General features: G+C 35.7%; 1 protein-coding gene across 1 annotated transcript in view; it reads left to right on the top strand.

Annotated features, from left to right (window-relative positions):
* Erich3 (glutamate-rich 3) overlaps positions 1–20,684 on the top strand; it is a 92,037-nt gene that overhangs the window by 57,173 nt on the left and 14,180 nt on the right. The window contains 3 exon segments of the mRNA XM_013016805.1: positions 4,382–4,665; positions 8,519–8,755; positions 18,881–19,380. Of these exon segments, the coding sequence (XP_012872259.1) occupies positions 4,382–4,665; positions 8,519–8,755; positions 18,881–19,380 (1,021 nt within the window).

Here is a 20,684-nt window from a genome sequence, read left to right as displayed (position 1 = left end):
GAGATAAAAATTTAGGAATCATTTGAAGTCACAATAGAAGGAAGTTGCTTAGGAACTGAATAGATGAGAATATCTGAGCCATGACTTTCATGTTATTCAGTTTTAGAAATGAGGGTAAGCACTTCTGAAGCCAGCCAGAGGACAAACAGTGTTTGAGAAAGAACCCAGACAGACTGATATCTTGAAAATGAGATAAATGTTTGAAGAATAGGAGGACATTTAATGGAATTCAATATTTGGATAGGCTCAGTAAAATGAAGATGGGGGACTGAGCATTGCTTTTGTAATGTGTTAGTTATTGGTGATCTTGACACAGTAAAATGCTTGGGAAGTAACCTTGATTTGAGTAGGTTTATAGACTAATTGGAGAAGAACTTAGACTGGAGATTGCAAGTAAATTTTAAAAAGAACTTTGATTAATGTGGCAATTAAGTGGCACCCAGAAAGGAAAACCAAGGGGTCAAAGGGATTTTTTAAAAATGTTAAGATGCTATAGATGTAGTTGCTAGTAAATGGTATTGATATTGGTACCACAGAAAAGAAAACAATTATGAAGCATAAAATAAAGTGGGAATGGCCATCTTCTAGTGCTTTAAGTAGCCTAGAAAAGAAAGAATCTAGGGTTCAAATGGAAGTTTAAGCCTTCAGAAGAGGTGGGATTTTTTTTGTTAGGAAGGTAAGGAAAGATGTAGGGGGAGAGAGAATTAAGATGGTGCATGTGTAAAACTAGAAATTCTATGCTGCTTGTTTCTATTATTTGGAGATGCAAACAAGGAAGACTTATCAGATGAGGTTAAGGAGAAAGGATTGGAGGTTTGAGGAGTGAGAATGGGTATGAAAAAGACAAAGCATTCAATGAATGGAAGAGCAAATGGTGTAGAGTAACCTATAGTTGCCCGTCTGTATTTGATGTACACTTGAATTGTCTTCCTTTACCATTTCAGATATGCTGTCTCTTTATTTGTGGGCAAGCCATTAACCACATTCCTTTTTCATTTCCTAGAAAGCTAATGAGTTTATTTATGATCATCCATGTGCAAACACAGTGTCTTTGGGTTAGGGAGGGGAGTTGTTATATAGATTGAAGCTATAAAATTTTAGTCCCAAGTGCTTTCAATGAATGTTTAATAATCATCCTCAAAATCTCATGACATCTACTCTCCTGTTTAACAACGTCTAGTTTCTGTCTAAGTCTCTCTATGATAATTTCAACACTTGGTTCCTTCTACCCTTTTTTTTCTAATTCTCTCTCAATTTAGGAATAGTTGTAACATTAAAGGATGGGGCCAATTACCCTGAACTAGAAGGTGTGGTTTTTATAATACTTCTCAATTTTCTTGCTGTTGTTTGCTTCAAAATCATTTCTTCAAATGAAATCTGTGAGTGCTTGAAGTACTGTCAGTTGATATCTCCATGTTAGAAATTAGGCAGACGGGTTTGCATGGGCAAGGATCAGTGTCTAAGAGTAGAGCACTTCATACTGGCTTGTGCCTTGCCTGAAATGCTTCTGGTTATTGCCGGAACACTAGGCTTGCAGAAGTCTGGCAAGAGTTGAGAAGGACCCCAGAGGAAGCTCATATCATTTATTATATAGTATTTCCTTTGATTGAGGTCACTTTTTTTTTTTTTTGGTCATGGGGCTTGAACTCTGGGCTTGGGCGCTGTTCCTCAGCTCTTCAGCTCAAGGCGAGAGCTCTACCACTAGAGCCACAGCACCACTTCTGGTTTTCTAGTGGTTAATTGGAGAGAAGAATCTCACGGACTTTTCTGCCCGGGCTGGCTTTGAACCGTGATCCTTAGATCTCAGCCTCCTGAGTAGCTAGGATTACAGGCATAACCACTGGCACCCGACTCTTGGGGTAACTTTTATATAGTACCTTTAGTTATTTTGAGCAGTCTATGTTAATTTCTCTAGATCATAATTAAATTAATTTTAATTTATTACAAAAAATACCCATCGATGGAACTTTTACTATGACACGAAGGAAAGTGTGGTAAATATAAAGGAATTTGGAGTTTTCTAAAAATGATTTAAAAGAACAGGAAAAATGGAGCAAAGGTTCTTTCATAATGAGCAGATCCCACATTGGGCTTACCCTTCTATCATGGCACAGTTTGAAGAGGCAGAGCAGTTATTGTCAACTACTAGAGTGAAACATGGGAAGAATTGCCCAAGTTACAATGGGGACTACCTTGAGCTTTAGTCATCAGAATCAACACTTCAAAGCATACTCAGAAGGCAAACAGGTAGTGAGCGGGGAAGAGAGCACAGATGTTACTTACTTTGTCCAATTCCCTTCAGCAGATGGGCAATAAAAGGTCTGTGCTGGCAGTAGGGAGGCATCAAAGCCCTACACAGTCACAACATAAACTAAATATAACAGCATATCACAGGCTCCAAATCGATGGATTTGGTGTTTCCTTTGAGAAGGGAAGAGCAGCGTGAACGGAAGGTAATGCTAGTAGTCATATTCCATGAAGATCTATGATGCTTTTATTCCAAGGAAAGCTATGTACCATGAGCATTATCCTTAATAGTCAGGAAATGTTTATCATGCTTCATATGGATGAGGTAAATATGTTCTTATCATTTCATGTTTCATAGCCTGTGTATGCCAGCCAGTATTGTGAGCTTTAGCTTATGGGACAATATTGAAATGTGAATTTATGGAACTCAGTTCTCATATTTCTTTGGGAGAATTGAGATAGTTTCTGATGCTACAAAGCTAGTGATGGCCAAAGTGCAGTGAAATCTTCAGTTGAAGACATTGCCATTGGATAAGGTTGAGGCAATTTCCAGATTTCATATTGTTTCTGTTCTTCCAGAACTGACAAATCTTGACTGGATTATTTTCCTTTTTCACCTACCTACTGTAAATGACTAGCTACCTATGACCCCATAGCATGGAGAGAAGGGCCCATGCACAGAACTTCAGAAGGAATAAACTGGAGATCAATGACAGCCAGACTCCTCGATGCCCAGTCATGGACAATCTCCAGGCCTTGATATCTATAGAGTGTGTTAGTGTCTGGGGAGGCTATTCTACTATGTTCTCCAATGTTAAGCCCAGCAGGGTGGCATTTGTCTCTATCAGTAGTCTTTATAGACGCTGTACCTGTAATAGAACACTCTGACTGTCCTACTGTGTGAGATGATATAGACTCGCAACATTATGTTGAAATTCAGTTCCCTCACTAGCCTGCTGGGTGACTCTTGACAAAGTTGTGGAATCTTTTGTACCTCAGTTTCCTCACTTGTGCATTGGTGGCAGAAATTCTTAGTGGGCTGTGGTGATAACTGATCCTTTAATGTTTGCAGAATAATCTGCATCAATCTTAGCACAGAAGGAATGTTCAATAATCAAACATTACCAAAAGCATATTTTTAAATTAATATATAGTATCATAGTTAGAATTTTTACTTTATTATTAACTTGAGAAAATAGCTACAAAAGACAATTTGTCATATTTTTACTATAACTGATTAGATATTTTTAATGTCATATGGGTGGCCCAGTACATCTGACTTGAAAGGACCTTATGATATCTACAAATTGTTGTGATTTTGGGGGAACAAAAGCTTATTGCCAGCCAAACCACCAGAAGATTGCAGTCCAGGCTTCAAATGCCTCAAGGCAACAATGGAAGTTCTATCAAAATAAATAAAACAATTATGCAGAATTCTTAAATCTTACAGCAACATTTGACTGTCTATGTTTCCTTAAAAAGTCAGTCATATTATTATGTTCAGTCATTTTATTTAGAATCAATCTTTTATGCAAGTTTTTCACTATTGTACTATTAGAATAATAAATTATGAAAGAGTAATATCCTTCTTCTGATATTTTTATCTCAGCTTCCTTATATTTCTAAGTCTAAATATTCTTTTATTACATAATTCTCATTAAGAACCTGGATGATAATTGGTCTATATCTATCTAATCCTTCTATTTGTCTATCAATATCTTCTATCTAACATCTAACTCTACACCATTTATTTGTTCCTTATTACCTAATTTTTCTATCTACATATCTATCTCAATCATTACACATCACACTCCATATATAGATATTTTTATATCTGTATTAGACTCCCCAAAATGTGTTTTAATGTACAACTTTTAGTTTGATACTCCAATACTTGGCTAATGAGTTCTTTTGTTTTCTTTGTAAAATTATTGTGAGTAAAATTATTATGAATTTGTTATGTTGTATTATAAAATGTTAGCATAAGTATAAAGAAAATAATTTATTCTTTATTAACGTGCACAGTATTGAAATATTTTATCATTTCTTGCTGGAATGATTTGACATAAAGGCCTTGGATTCCCCTGAGCTTGTGTGTATGGGTAAATATTTCGTGTTGTCATTTCTTCCATAGGTGCATTATTGCAATGGGCCTTGACAGAAAACCGCCTTTGGCAAAACCTAGGAAAGAAAAGAACAATGAGAAAAGAGAGGGGAAACAGAGGCACGAGAGGGGGAAGGTGACATCCAGAAGAGATGAGAATACGGCGAGTCAAACTTGCGTCCCAACCATTCATTCAGCTCAAGAGATAAACACGGGCCTCCCAGAAGTGAGAAGTGCAATGGAAGAGATGGAACAAAAATGTAGCTCAGGACAAGACGTTTGGGACGATGACCAGGAAAATATCGTTAAATATGGTAATCAACCACATAGAACTTTCTTAAAAAATTGCTGCTGCCATTGTTCGGTTTAAGTCTTAAGTGTATCATTATCAAGAACTTCAAAAATATCAATTAAATATTTTTAACCGAGTTTTGGCCTTTAGGCAACTTCATGTAAAGAAACTTTTCTTGTTTACTCTGACATTTTTCTTTTCTGTTTTTGTTTTTGTTTGGTGACTGTTACCATAATATTAAAGCCTGGCACTTATTATGTTTTATTTTGTATGTTTTACTTCTATTTATCTTCCTAAATAGGATTTCACCTTTGTCCAGAGTGGTCTCAGACCACAATCCTCCTATCACTGTCTCCAGGGTACCTGAGATTACAAGGTGAACCACTGTGCCTGGCTTGTTCTTTGAGTTATTAGTACCGTCGCCCTTTCCCTCCTCCCCCACCCTTCTCCCTGCCCCATCCCTCCCCGGGCTAGTATCAAACTATGATCTACTTCTCAAGTAGGTGAGATTAGAGATGGGTGCCAGCATGCCCAGCTCTTTTGAATGGAACACTGGTCACTATAGAGGAGGACAGACCTAACCCCATGAAGGTGCTTTCCATGTGGGTAAAGGATCCAGGGGAAAAGGGAAGCTTTAGTCTGTGTTAGTGATAGAACATTTTAACCAATCATAATTTTTGCCTATTTTTTAAGTTTTTGCACACCCTTGCTTGGAGAAATTGATGAATTGCATAGGCTTTATGCAAATCTATGATAGTTGGTAGGGTGCTATAATAGAATGCTCCTGGGCAATAGAGTGCGGTCTTTACATGTGATGACAATAGGCATAGAACTAATGAAGGGAAACCTTGACTTTTCTGTTCTGATTTCCTTTTTGAATTGGTATTGGGCCTGCAACTTAAGAGCCTTGGGCTCTCCTGTGGCCTTTTTCTCTCTAGGCTGGCGTTCTACTACTTGAGCCATAACTCCACTTGCAATTTATTATTTTTTATTTTGTGAGAAACACAGATGTCTCCTGCAAAATAACATATGGGACTTTTCCTTCAGTTCATTCTACGTTTCTCCAATTTTATGCTCTATTTTAATAAAACAACAGTAATTGTGTCCTAATTGCAAACACCTGTACTGTTCAGATTTTAGTCAGGTGCCTCTGTCCAGGTGTACTGCTGTCAAAACTGTGCATATTGTATGTGATTTCTCCTGTCCTATGGCCAGCTCCTTCACCATGCAATCACAATCGCTGTTGCACCTGTGGTTGCTGATGCTCTGTTAAAGACTATTGCTTTTAATAGTGCCACAGGTTTGGATTAAACATTTTATGGATAAAAAATTGAAGCTTAAAGATGTGAAGCACATTGTCCAAGGCCACATAGCTAGAAAATGTCTGAACTGGGTGCTAAACATGTGACTGCCTGACTCCCCTTCTATTCTAGTTCCACTCATATTCTGTCTGACCCCTTGCGTAGCTTGGATTGATGGCAAATATCTACAAAATTACCTATGTATGTGTATTCTGCAGTTAGTCTCAACTCCTCTTATGTAGTCTTCCACAACCCTAGAAAATGACAGCTTAGTTTATAAATTAGATGCAGTAGGAGTGTGGCAACAGTAACTGATAAAACTATAGTTTTAAGAATGTACTATGGGGTTGGGGATGTAGCTCAGTGGTGGAGTGCCTTCCTAGCATTCACAAGGCTAGGGTTTAATCCCCAGGAGCACCAACAAATGTTATTTAAAAGTTGAATGTTGGGCTGGGAAGGTGGCTCAGTGGTAGAGTGTTTGCCTTTCATGCATGAGTCCCTGGGTTCGCTTCCTTAGCACCACATTAGCAGAAAAAGCCAGAAGTGGAGCTATGGCTCAAGTGGTAGAGTGCTACCCTTGAGCTGAAGACCTGAGGGACAGTGCCCACGTCCAGAGTTTAGGCCCCAAGACCAAAAAAAAAAAAGGTTGAATGTTTAATTTCTGGAACTTTCTATTTGATATTTTGCTACTGACATTAGCTGTGGGTAACAGAAACCCAGAAGTGAACCACAGATGGGAAGACTACTATTAATCATGAGTCTATACAAAAATATACAGCATTTGATTCCCATAATGTTGAAGCGAATATTACTGAATGCCCTGTGTAAACTTTACTACAAAATGAATATAATACAGCTTGTACCCTTATATCTTATTTCCTCAAAATCACTTGGAGATTTCTTGATGGAAGTATTTGTTTTATTGCAACATCTTTGTCTTGCAGTTTTATCCTCCTCTTCATAGAGGATACTCAGTAAAGGCTTACTCATTGATAGTTCACTGGGACATGTGTTGTCCTATAACTTGAACAGCATCATTTGGAGAAAAATAATTGGTTTTATCATCCTTTCTTGTTTGTGTCTTGCAATATGAACAAAAATTTCAACTTCTGTTCTTTTTTTCAAACTGTTTTGTTTTTGCCAGTACCTACATTTCTTTTTTTAAAATAAGTTTTTTTATTGTGAAAATACCATTACAATTACATGAGCAAGGCACTGAGTACATTTCTTATCAAGCTTTGTTGCCTACTCCTTTATTTTCCCTCTACTATCCCTGCCCTCCCATCTCCACGACTACACTCCCCCAAACCCCTATCCCTGCCAAAGTTGTAAAGTTCATTTTTCGACATAGCATCTTGTACATCTCTTTTAAGCATATTGAATCTCTTTTGTGAACACTTTGTATGAATTGTGAGTGCCTTCTCCATTATAGTTTTTGATTTTGCTTTTCCTTTTACAAATTCCCCTTTATTCTCTACATTAATGGTGCTTCTTTCCTATGCTTAGGGCATATACTCCTAAATTAAGTTTCTTTTATTGCAGATTGGTGGACAGCTGAAATAAATTACCCAAGAGGCTTCACCAATTAGGAGAAGAGCAAGAATATTTAATGACTAAAACACACACAAATTGGGAAATCTTTATTTTCCCTGTAATTTTTTTAAAGTATAATTATTTATTTGCTTAATTGGTTCTGCATGAGATCCTTTTGCTCTTTATCTTTGGCATGTTGTCACTTCAAGATGTTTTAGCTTTTTGGAGGAAAAAAGGGGAACAATTAAATATGAAAGGTGAAGAATTATAACCACAAGGGACAGTTGAAGTATATCGAATATGACAGTTTCCTTTTCTTGCTGCAGATTTGTTGTACCTCTTTAGGGAATGAAGTAAATTTGTGATGGTGATAGGAATGCCCTATTTTTAAGGACTCAAAAATATAAATGCATTGTAATTATTTCATTTATACATTTATGCATGTATACATTTATACACATATGGCTTAAATTCTAGCCTAGCTGTAGACACCTTAATGCTTCTTCTTAGTGTCCATTTTGTTCTCAAAAAAGTCCTATTCTCAGTGTTTCTTCTGAGGTCCTTTAGTCTTAATTGAATTTTTCCACTTCACTATTCATTAACTTGATATCCAAATATTTTGAACATTCTTCATATGAAATATGACCTCACTGGGTCTCCAAATTAACTTTCATTATTATAATCCTGTTCTATTCATTTTTAATTTACTTCTAATTTATTGTCTTCTATTTAGTTCTTACCTTCCCATTTTGGTCATTGTGGAAGATGTTCATTTGAAAATGAGCTTTTATTAGGTTTCATCTTTGCCATTTAGAGTATCATTTCTTCTGTTCTCTTACATATGTATCTGACTGCCATCTCTGATCACATACTGTTAGTTTTCCATGTTCACTAATTGTACAAAAAAAAAGATGAAAAAGCAACAGCAGCAATAAAGAAAGTTCCAAAGAGAGCGTCATGGAGTCAAAGTTCTTGTTAAAGTGAAATAGGTTTATCTGGGATTCTATTTGCATTCTTACAGTGGAGATTTTCTTTCTTCAGAATATGAAGAAGATTTTGAAGCAGATGAGGAGCAACAGGCTGAGACAGCTAATACAGAAGTACAGGCTGATGATCAAATGAATGGAGTATCAAAGTCACCCTCAGATGATGAAAAAGATAATTTAGACCCTGAAAAGGAGAGCGATATCTTGTCACAGAGGGCACCTGAGATTGAAGACAATGTGAAAGATGAGGATAATGGATACTCAGAGAGCGAATGGGAAGAGGATAAAAAAGGCGAGTAGAGCAGTGTATCCTATGACCTGGATGCTTAGTGAGCCTTCTCCTTTTCTTTCTTCTATATTTAAATTTTTTAAGGAATGTTCAGAGCATGATTACCTAATGAGAGACTAAACCTTCCATACACATACTACCAAGCCATTTCTTAATAATTTCACTTTTTAAAATTTCCTCTAAAATATTAGCTAATGTATATAACACAACTTTAATTTGAAAGTTACTGTATATTTGAATTCCATGGTTTTCCTTCTAAGACACACATACCCACACACATTTCCATGGCAACACGTCTGTACTATTTAAAGATAAAAATAAAATTAAAGAAAGAATGAATGAAAAGTAGTGCCTATGTACTCGAATGAAAGAGTTCTACATTTAGTTATTTTGATTTTTTCCCCTTTAATAAACATTAAACAAAGGATTCTGGCATATTAGTTTTATGAAAAATTTTTATGGCTTCCTTGTAATTATTCAGCCTAAAATGTTTCTGAATGTTCACAGGAAAATATAGAACTTTTCAGGTAGAGAAACTTTATTATCTGAAACAAACCTGAATTTAAGATTTTTTAGAAGGTCTCAATTCATCTAAATTATGTCCAATGAAAGAATGAACCTACTTTCTGCTTTGTTCTATAAGAGGATTTGGCCAAAGCTATATGTATTTTTTTTACTTAATCAAAATCTTCTCTCATTATCTTCTGAGCTTTCACTAGTAATAACAACAAACTATTCTATACTGAAGTATGTATATGTCTTTACAATTTGCAACTTAACTAGGGAATGAAGTCAGCTTATTAAGGTGCTTTTCTGAGTTGTCTGTATTTTTTCCATTCTTTTCACCTCTCAAAAATTTCTTGTCTATAAAATCTTATAATTTTGAATTCAGGAAGTAGGATAAGATAAATAGGAAGAAATTAATCAAATAATCATGGAAGCCTATATTTAGTTTGTAGTTCCATTTTCTTTAAGAAAGAATTCAAAATATCACAAATACCTGGGTGTTGGTGGCTCACACCTGCAATCTTAGTTGCTCACAAGGCTGAGATCAGAAGATTGTAGTTTGAAGCAGGCCTAGGCAGTGGTTCAAAGCCAGTCAGCTGGTGCAGGAAAGTTTGTGAGATTCTTATCTCCAATTAACTAGTATAAAACTGGGAGTGAGCTGTAGCTCAAGTAGTAGAGCACTCATCCTGAGCAAAATAGAATTCAAGACCCAGTGCCAGCACACACACAAAAATTATGCATAGTTACTTGTGTATATATATATATATTTATGTATATACAAAACAATATGAAAAGGCCAAATTATTTAGAGTAAAAGGGAAAACAATTTGGCTACAAATCCCAAGTGCAATTATAACTATGTAATTAAAACTTTAATCCTTGATTCCTGATGGATATGTAGAGTTAAACACAATTTGAAAAAAATTGAAGTTTAAATGTGAGTAAATTTTAAAATATTTAAATTCATTTTTATAGTTAAATGACTACTTAACAATTGATAGACATTTAAGTATTTTTTCACACCTTGAAACAAGTCTTTTCTAATTTCTGTTATTTACATTTTATCTTTCTTACATTAAACATAACTATATGAAAACTCAAATTGAATGTGAATATTAAAGTTCATATTCATATGTGATGTACAGTTAAGGAATTTAGTAGGAAAATGATGTCATTTGAGTCAATAATTTTAAGGAAATCATCTAGGTGATTAGAGCTTGGAAAATAATTGAAAATGTATTTGTATTTTAATATAATTTGTTCAAAACAAAAATGGTCTCAATGTTTTTTACTTTTTTTTTATTGTGAAAATACCATAGACAGGGGTTACAATTACATGGGCAAGGTAATGAGTGTGTTTCTTATCAAGCATTGTTGCCTCCTCCTTTGTTTCTCCTTCCTATCCCTTCCCACCTCCCACCCCCTCATCAAAGTTATAAAGTTTATTTTTGACATAGCGTCTTGTACATCTCATTGTTGCAATGGGTCCACCTGTATCCCTGTTTAAACAATTTTTCTTTCCCTTCCCCTCCACAAATTATACCAATATACCAACATCAAATACAGTGAAAACAGGGCTTATTTCTATCATAGTGGTGGAAAATTATCAAATTGCCAATTTCATTGACCCCAAAAACTTTGGCTATCAAAGTTTGTCTGAGAATTTATTTTGTATAATCACTGTGCTTTGTGGGGATCAAGTGGATTTTTTTCACGACAGAATAATGCTTTTTTATAAATTCAAAGAAAGAAGGACGTAGATAACACTTGGATCTACCTTGGAGGGAAAGAATTAATCATTTATATTTGTAATTACTGAATAACTGATAGCAGTAGGTAGGCTTTCACAGTGAATAGTGCTTGCATATAACTAGTTGGAAGCCTATGTTTGGCAAAGCTGAAATAACTGATAATGCAATAGGTCACGTAAGTGTTACTGTTTCAAATAATGAGCTATGTGCTAAGCCCTGTGGTAAATATTTTCTTGAGCTATTTACTTTCTACAACCTTAAAAGTCAGCTACTTTTTCTGTTTATCCACATTTCACAAATAATTGTAAACTTGAAAATAGTGAAGGTAAACCATTCTCAAAGCTACAGAGTCAGAAAGTAGCTGAACCAAGATACAAATATTACTCAACTTCAGAGCTGGCGTTTTAGACTTTTCTTCTCTGTAGATGGATTTCCCTTTTTATTCTGTGTATTTTGCCAAGTTATGCCTTATCCTTCTGTCAGAAACTGTCCCATTTCAGCAGCCTCAAGAGTTGCTTTGATTAATGAAGCACTGTTGTTCAGTAGTGTACCTTTTCACTCAATTCATGTGTGTTAAAATTTCTCCCTCAAATTAATTACATGTGTTAATTATACTATTAAAATAAAGATTGAGTTTATTTTTGTTCTTCCTAAAAAATATTGTGTAATTTTTTACTCTCTTGATTATTAACACCAGGAAGTCTAAAGTGTTTTGGTTAGTGTTATGGTGTAACTAGCTATATTTAAGTTAAAAGATAATTATTGGAATTTGTTTTAAACAATTGTATAATATGTGATACAGATACAAACCATACAACATTTTAATTATGGCCGTATTAAGAGCTCTAAGAACATATAGCTTATGCATAACTGTTGGGAAATTTAAGAGGCAGCAATTAAATTGCTAGCTTGTTTATCACTTCAAAAAGGACATTATCCAGTTTCTTTGTAAGGTCTCTTTTGCATCTTAGGTATTTGAATTGAAGATTTTTTATTATTCTAAAACAAAATCTCTTTTTTATTGGTATTGTCTCTTCACTTCAGGCTTTCCTCTTTTCCAGCCCTTTATTCTAATAACCTGCCCTTGTGCAATTTCAAAAACATACCTGTTAGCATGTGAAGTCTCAGAATTCAAGATTCCATCCAGCTAATAAGGGGCATGTATCAAGAATGATAATGACATGATAGATTTCTTCAAACACTGTTGAAAAGATGTCATTTCATCTTCAAAAGCGTAAGAGGCATATTGTGGCCACTGAATCCCAGACACCAGTACATCCTTTTTATTGACATGATTAAGAATCTTGCTGTTAGTATTTGGATGTGTTTCATTTGAACCTGCCTGCACCTGTTCCCAGAGGGCAAACAATTGCCCAGGCTGTCACTCTTGTGACAAGTCAGCCCCATTTAAACTGCCAGCTAACAACAGGGCCGGCCTGCCTTGATGAATGCACTGTGCTGAGCAGCCTGTGAGTGATAGAGTGCCAGGGACCGAAAGCTGACTAAGAGAGAGCCCTAGTTTAGGAATGATGGGTGAGACTTCCTATCATTTAAAAAGAATGACAGCCTCCTTTCTCTGCATTTATGTTGCCAAGCCCAGACATTAATTTACCAGTTGAAAATGTATTGTCATTGATGAATGTTGTATGATTGGGAGTGAGGGGAATATCATGTCACTAAGAATATACTTTTATGGACAGTTTGGACAACAGGGCCTATGAGTAAGGGATAAAAACTAAATAACTCCTAGGAGTGAGGAGAAAAAAGTCAGAGACATAGTAAGAGAGAGATAGAGACAGAGATACAGAATGGTTTCCCACAATATGAACAAAGCAAGATTTGAAGCCATTTTTTTCTACTAAGAAATGATGATTTTAATTATTTCATTGTGCTATTTTTCAGTCTGTTGAAGAAATAGCCCTCAGAGACAAATTACTAGTCAAAAACATTCTATTTACTTTCTGACTTACTTCAGGGATCTCACTGGTTTTGTGTGTTTTGTTTTATCCTGGGAATGAGACACATGGTAACTTGTTCTCCTATGTTGAAATTATTATGTACTACGAAACCATACCCCTCAGATATGGGTATAACTTTTCTGTTCCTTGGGCCAGGGAGAATTATAAGAAGATTACTGGCAACTTTTGACAAAGATTGCATGTAATTTTTCACACAGTAAACCCTATTTTTTCTGAATGTTAAGAATTAGCCAATTTATAGTCATCTCTGGATTGCTGAAGTCACAGCACCAAAGAGATACTTAAATGTAGCATTATTTTACATAAAAATAGTTGATGCGAATTATTTCTCTGCTTTGAATCTGCCCTGTACATAGCACTACCTGAACACTCAGGAAATTCTGTGATTGATAAATGTGTAAAGATTTATGCAGCAATATATAACACAAGATTTCATTCTAATCACAGTATTTTATTATACATTTTAATAGTTAGAATGTGCAATTGGAGTACATGTAAATAAAACTTTGTTTTCTTTTCTTCCTGTGAAAGTTGTGTTTATCTGTGGCTATCTACCTTTATACAGTAAGGTATAGATTTGTCTCCTTAGTGAATTGAACCATCATAACAATTACCTGCTATAGGAAATATGATCTCTCTGATATGACAAATGGCAACTTACTGTTCATACATGGAAGTTCATTTCACCAAGAACATATTCATTATACAATTGGTTTGTCTAAAATACTGTCTAATTAGGTATTATTTTATATGAATAGATTGAATACACATATCTGATATAAAATATAAACAAATTTCATGAACTCTTGATTACAACCAAAATGGAAACATTAATACCAATAATACTAAGATAATATAAACAAATGGCTAATTTAATAAAATCAGAACACTATTTATGCAGATTTTGATGAACTCTTAGAGTAAGGAATAAATAAAGATCCGATTGGTATTAGAGTTTAGAATAGAAGAAATGGGGCATACTGAGTTAGGATCCATGATATATTACTGGGATGATATAAAATTTTAACCTCTCTTTCCTTGAATTTATTTCCTTTATTCTCCTTGAGTGATAATAGTAGACAATTAGATAGGAAGAACCATGGTAAGTTCATAAAGAGTCAGTAATTCTTGCTTGAAAGACTGATTAGCAGATAAGTGTGTTTTGAGTTCATTACGCTGTGTCATTATACGAGAAATTTGTTTGTTTGTTTTGTTTTTATAAAACTTGTTGCTTTATTTCTGGTACCAGTGGTTTGCTATTGGGTTATGAGAGTTATGATCATCAATTCTCAGTATTCATTGCAGCATGCATTTTTTTATATTTTTTACTTGATCTTACCCTTTTTCAACTTTTGCTTCTTTTTTAAAATTAAGTTGTTTTTATTGTGAAAATACTGTACAAAGGCATTACAGATACATGAGCAAGGTAATGAGTACATTTCTTATCCAGCATCGTTTCCTCCTCCTTTATTTTTCCCCTGCCATCATTAATTATTGTTTATGAAAATGTAAACCTGCAATTGAGGAGACTGAGAGCTTAGGCAGAAAAGTCAGCCAGATTTCATCTCCAAAAACATGTGAAAGCATTAAGTGTGGGCTGGAGGTGTAGCTTAAGTGGTAAAATGCCAGCAGAGCAAGCAAGTCAAGTGAGTGTAGAGTTCAAACTCTAGTACCACAAAAAAGCAAAGCAAAACAAAACAAAAGCCTTGCTGTTTCATAGCTGGCCAATCATTGGGTTTTATTTAACTTTATTGGAACTCTTTTTCTGAGTCCTTAAATAGAAGATAATTATTTCACTAGAATAATGCGATCTTATGAAATATGTGCCTCGGTATTTGGGATATAGTAAGTACATAATGTAATCAAATTTTATGATTTTCTCCCCTCAATAAATGTACCTGGATTAACACTCCATATTATGTTATGAGAAGCATCATAAGAAATAATTCATTGGAATACACTACATATAGGATAGGAAAAGATTGCCAATTATATAGACATGCTTATTTAATTTGATTAGGTTATATTTTTTCTCATATAATGACTTGTGGTGAACAAATAGAATTACCCCTATTTTATAGCTGTGAAAATAGAGGCTTGGAGAAGGTGAGGAGCATAATCAAATTTAAAGCTAATAAGTAGTCAAGTTATCATAAGGACATCTATTAAAGAAAGACAAGGTTTTTTCTCAATTACTATCTTTTGGAATAATATTTTAGTGGTAGTAATGCAAAAAGTAAGAACAATTATACATGTGCAGTGGTCAAACATAATAAAGGATTGGGGTTGATTGAATGTTGAGAGGAGAAAAGTTGGAGCTATACTTAGGATAAAAAACAAGGAGCCAGGTCTCTGGCTTTGACTAAAGCTTCAGTCATTAAGTGCAGAATTTTTCTTTGTCAAAAAGACCAAATACACTTTGTTTCTGTATTAGCACCAGGAGAGACTGAGGAATAAAGGCAACTGGATAGGAGACGGACTTGTTTTCTCCTATACTTCCAAATTTTTCCTCCTAATGATAAAAATAATGTAACTATGTACCTTCAAAATTCCTTTATATGAAAGCCTTTTAGGAGGTGGCATATAAAATTGATTTATAAGAGGATAAACAATATTCATAAAAATAAAAAAAAATATTCATTGTGAAAATCTAACTCTATGGCCTTGAGCCTTTTGGGACTTTTTTTTTGGGGGGGGGTCCGGTTGTTGGGCATGAACTCTGAGCCTGGGCACTGTCCCTCAGCTCTTCAGCTCAAGGCTAGCACTCTACCACTTGAGTCACAGTGCCACTTCTGGCTTTTTTCTTTTTGCTTATGTGGTGCTGAGGAATCAAACCCAGGGCTTCATGCATGCAAGGCAAGCGCTCTACCACTGAGCCACCTTCCAGGACCTTTTGGGACTTTTTAAAAACTTAAATTTTATTTTTTATTTTTTTATTGTAAAAATAGTGTACAGAGGAATTACTGTAACATGAGTAGGTAATGAATACATTTTCTACCAAGCATTACCTCCTCCTTTGTTTATCCCCTACTATCCCTTCCCCCACCTCCCCAACTTCTCCCTCCCCTGCCCAAGTTGTAAAGTTCTTTTCAATATAGTGTTTTGTTACAATAGGTCAACCTGTATCCTTATTTAAGCATTTTGTTATTTCCCTCCCTTCCAAAATTAGGAAAATGTATATACAACTGTTTTTTCTTGCTTGCTGTTGTTTTTAACATATTTAAAATGTACTATGTGATTTTTATTTGCTTCTTTTATATGTGCTTCCCCCAAGGTATAACCCCTGTTTTCACTAGATTTGTTGTCAGTGCCCTGCATCCTGGGACTTTTTTGTAAACATAGACTTATCCTGATGTCTGCATGAAAATGAAACTAAGACATGATGATCTTGAGGTTACAGAGAAATTTGAAAACTGAAATGAATTTGTATAGGAGATCAGCCACTTTGCAAACGTTCAATCTCCTGATCTTTCTTTGTTACAGACTCAAAATTGAACCAAAATGCATGTTAGCGTTTGAACATAAAAACGCACCATTAGTAGAAGTTACTAAGGATTGATGGGGGGGGGTGTGGTGGTCATTTTTTTTTTTTTTATTGAGTGAATAGCTCAGAGAAAAGGATGAGATCCACCATGCCACTATTCAGGAGATATTTAACTTTTTGTACTTTCAGAACAAATAAAATATTGTGTCCTACCTGACCACATTAATGAAAACTATCATTAAATCACTAATAAATAAGTTATTTCTCTTTAAAAACTGTGAAGTACTTATAAGAGGAGGAGTACATGGGTCCTAAAGTTTCTGAATGGATGCAAATAAAATAGACAAAATACCTTGATCTGCCATATTCCACACAGGCAACATAGCTTAGATTTTGCAAAATGAAAAATGAATAATCAGTGTCTAGATGGGGCACTGGAGGCTCATGCCTGTACTTTTAGCTCCTTGGAAAGTAAAGGTCAGAAGGAACATGATTCAAAACAGTCCAGGGTAAAAAGCTCACAGGAACCCATGTCAACTAATAGCCAGGTGCAGTGGTTGGTGTTTGTCATCTCAGCTATGGGAGGGGCTGAGATTTGGAGTAGGGTGGGAGGAGTTGTTTCAGACCAGCTTGGAAGAGAGTGGGTGCAACAAGAGCTTATCTAAAAAAAGTAATCAGAAAAAAAAAGTCTGGAAAAGTGACTCAAGGAGTAGAGTACCTGCTTAGCAAGTATGAAGCACCAAATTTAAACCCCAGAAGGTTAAAAACAAACAAAGAAACAAAAAAACAACAAAAAACTGAATGTCTAAAGTAGGTGCTTTTTCTGAAGAGTAGTGGTCATCTAGTGCTTGTCAAGATATTAGGAGATAAAAAAATGGAATTATGTTTTAAGGGCTTCTGTTCCTTAAAGGATTTTTTTTCTTGCTTTTTTTTCACACTGTGAGCCAGCACTCAAATATTTGTGGAAGCTCTGATAAGTCTCAGCATCTATACTTAAAATGCTAAGACCTGTCATAGAGAGCTGAGGGGCAGAGGGAAGCAGATTAACATTAAGACTGGCATTTCTTTTCTTAAGCTAAGCATTAGTGGCTACATCCACCTGTGTAGCTGTCATGTTGAAATACAAGAAACAGAAAATAAGGTAAGGAATATAGAAAAGAGGAAACAAAAAACAAAGCAGGATTTAAATGTGGGTGATTTCATTTGAAAATATGTTTTACAGAATCAGTTATAAACACAGATCCATTGATTGAATAAAGAAAGCAAGTTCGTACTTCTCTGCTCAGCAGCAAGACACTCAGTGACTTTTATTCTCTTTCTTGAGCAGATTCAATGAATATTTTATATTGTTGGAGGTATTTTTTTAGCTTTTGGGGTCGTATGCAAGTCACTTTCGACTACTGTTAAGTGTCTACACTGTGTATTCATGGCATGGTCTCTCATATGACTTGAATCACTTCTCTATACCTCCTTCCCCCTTCCCTGCCTGTCTCCTGGCTTCTGTCCCCTTTGTCTCCTTCAGAGGATTGTGCAGGGCTACAGGATCTACTTTACCTCAGGCTCAAACAGCAAGGACATGTAGCAGAGTTTATGTCCCCCCAGGGGACCCCATAGCCCATATCTTACTGGTTCAAAGCAGAAACACCTAGATTCATCTTACTTTAATTATATCCTTCTAATGTAACTTACACTTCAAGATCACCATGGGATCAGGCTGAGCTTTGGTTGTTTGAAATAGCTCCTTGACTGCCTGCTTCCTTTTCTTGCATGGCTGTCTCCACTCCCTTAAGAATTTCTCCTGGAACATGTCCTTCAAACATCGCTCTTCACACACCTAGCTTCATCCCAGAACATTGCTGGCTAGGGAGTGCAGAGCAAGACAATCTATACCACAAATGCACACACAGACACACACACACACATATACACACACACACACTACAAATATTTATTAAATAAATGTCTGTATGTGTAAATGACTAGAACTGATCATACATAACTATCGGGGTACAGTAGAATGCTAGATTATATAGTAGTTAAAAAATTTAAGAATAAGGTAAAGAAAAAATATTGTGGCTATTTAAGGAGATAAATAAATGTAAGCTTTTTCTGTAAAAACAAAGGGTTATTAGACTTTCTAAACAAATTGCTTTAAAAAAAGCAAATCCAAATAATAGTGTTTCTCTTCAGTTATATGTGACCTCCTACTAAAACTTTCTGTAGTCAATAGATTAGGCAGATATCTTTCTTTATCATGCCAAATGGGGTAGAACACATAGGGAAAGCAGGAATATGATTTATGCAAAGGACTTTGTTTTTATTAGTATGATGTATTATGGACATCGTTTTGTTTCCACAATGTATTTAATTGCTCTGTGGAACAGTGATATTATTCTTATTTTTGTAGACACTAAAACGTCTTCATCAGTCTCTTCTATGAGTCATCCCCTTTCTAGTGAGAGTGAAGACGAATCTGCCGAACATGATCAAGAAACCCACACTACCAACGAAAGAGGCTACGAAAGTTCCGATGAAGTTGAAAGTTCATGTTCTCCAGAGCTGAGTGAAAATGATGAGCCAGGAAAACTCTACCGTCCAATGATGAAAAACTTCTTGGAAAATGAAGTCAAAGACCAAAAAATAATAAAAACAAATGTGAAGACCCAGCCTTTGTCAGCAGATGAAAGCTATAAAAATGGTCTTGGAGAAGAAATGGAGAAAACAGCCCAAGGGATTACAGAGAATTTATCTATGAAGTCCGGGAAACTAGCTTCTGCAAAACAAAAGGAAAAGATTATGAGTAAGGTTTGGGAAGCAACCACTGCTAAGGTGGACAGAAAGGCAGGTCACCCTGAGGTGGACGAAGGTGGTGAGTATAGCCACTGAGCTGACTTGCCATTGTCCTATGCATGGAAGCTGGTGTGGGTTATCGTGTCCTGCCAAAGCTCAGGAAGCACTTGTGATAATGCTACAGAGATTCCATGTTTCCCTCCTCTCACATAATCATATATGTATTTTCATCTTGTTTTCCTTTTATTCCATTTTTAAAAATCACTTGATAATTCTTATAGCCTGTTTCCTATTTCCTGTAATTTCCTTCTTATGGTAATTCTATCTCATGAGTCAAATAAAACATGCTACATGTCTGAAGGCAAGGATATGTGTGGCTTTATAGAGGTTAATGTTATATTAGTTCTTAGTTACATATCCTTAGCTTACATTGGTGGGCGCTCGCTGGTTTCCACGCATGTGCATGGTTCTAAAAACACAGTAACTCATTGCATCTCACAACAGCTTCATTTCTCCATGAATTAGGTCCCATTGTCACATCTTCTTTTTAATATGAACAATCTGTGCCTTAAAGAGGTTAAGTAAGTTGCTGAGGTTCATACAGCTATTGAAAGGCCTTCCCAGAATGTAAATCCAAGTAGAACGCCTCCAGACTATCTAGATTTTCTATTACATCAGTGTATTTGGAATTTAGATTTAGAGTTAAAAAGGAAGGAAGGAAGGAAGGAAGGAAGGAAGGAAGGAAGGAAGGAAGGAAGGAAGGAAGGAGGGAAGGAAGGAAGGAAGGCGGAGGGAGGGAGGACGGAGGGAAGGAAGGAAGGAAGGCAGAGGGAGGGAGGAAGGGAGGGAGGAAAGAAGGGAGGAAAACTACCTAAGAAATGTTATTCTTCACTTTTCTTTTGTGAAATGGACTAGTTTGTTCCTGATCCCTGGGGTTCCCTGGTTTGCAGGATGATCTCATTTAACAGGGGGAAACCTAAGGGGGATTTAAGTGCCATGAGGTCACAAGGCCTTAGACATATTTAAGCCCTGCTGCTTTTCTTGCTGTGGGAGGACAGTGAAAGGATGGAGTTTTATCTTGTGGCCCACTGGGTAGTGACTGCCAGACACCTGGGGCTGTCTGATCACCCACGCCTTATCGTGTATCTCAAGGCATACCCTGCTTGCTCTCACCTCTCTTCTGCCAATGCAATGGCCATTCTTCTGGATTATAAGATAAAATTGGCTTCATATTTTAATATGATGGAAATCTGTGTTCCCAAATGGCCCTTAAAAGCTATTTTAGGACCTTAAAAAGAAAGTTTGGCACTCCAATAACTGAGACAAGGTCAAAAGTTACATGTAAAATATTATGGATATTAAATATCTTAGGTAATAAAATAATAAAGTACAATTATTAAAGTGAGAAGAGAAAAAATGTA

This window comes from Dipodomys ordii, unplaced genomic scaffold (genome assembly GCF_000151885.1).
Source record: "Dipodomys ordii isolate 6190 unplaced genomic scaffold, Dord_2.0 Scaffold33, whole genome shotgun sequence".
Classification (NCBI taxonomy): domain Eukaryota; kingdom Metazoa; phylum Chordata; class Mammalia; order Rodentia; family Heteromyidae; genus Dipodomys; species Dipodomys ordii.
Note: the sequence above shows the minus strand (reverse complement) of the source record. Positions and strands in the feature narration are given on the sequence as shown.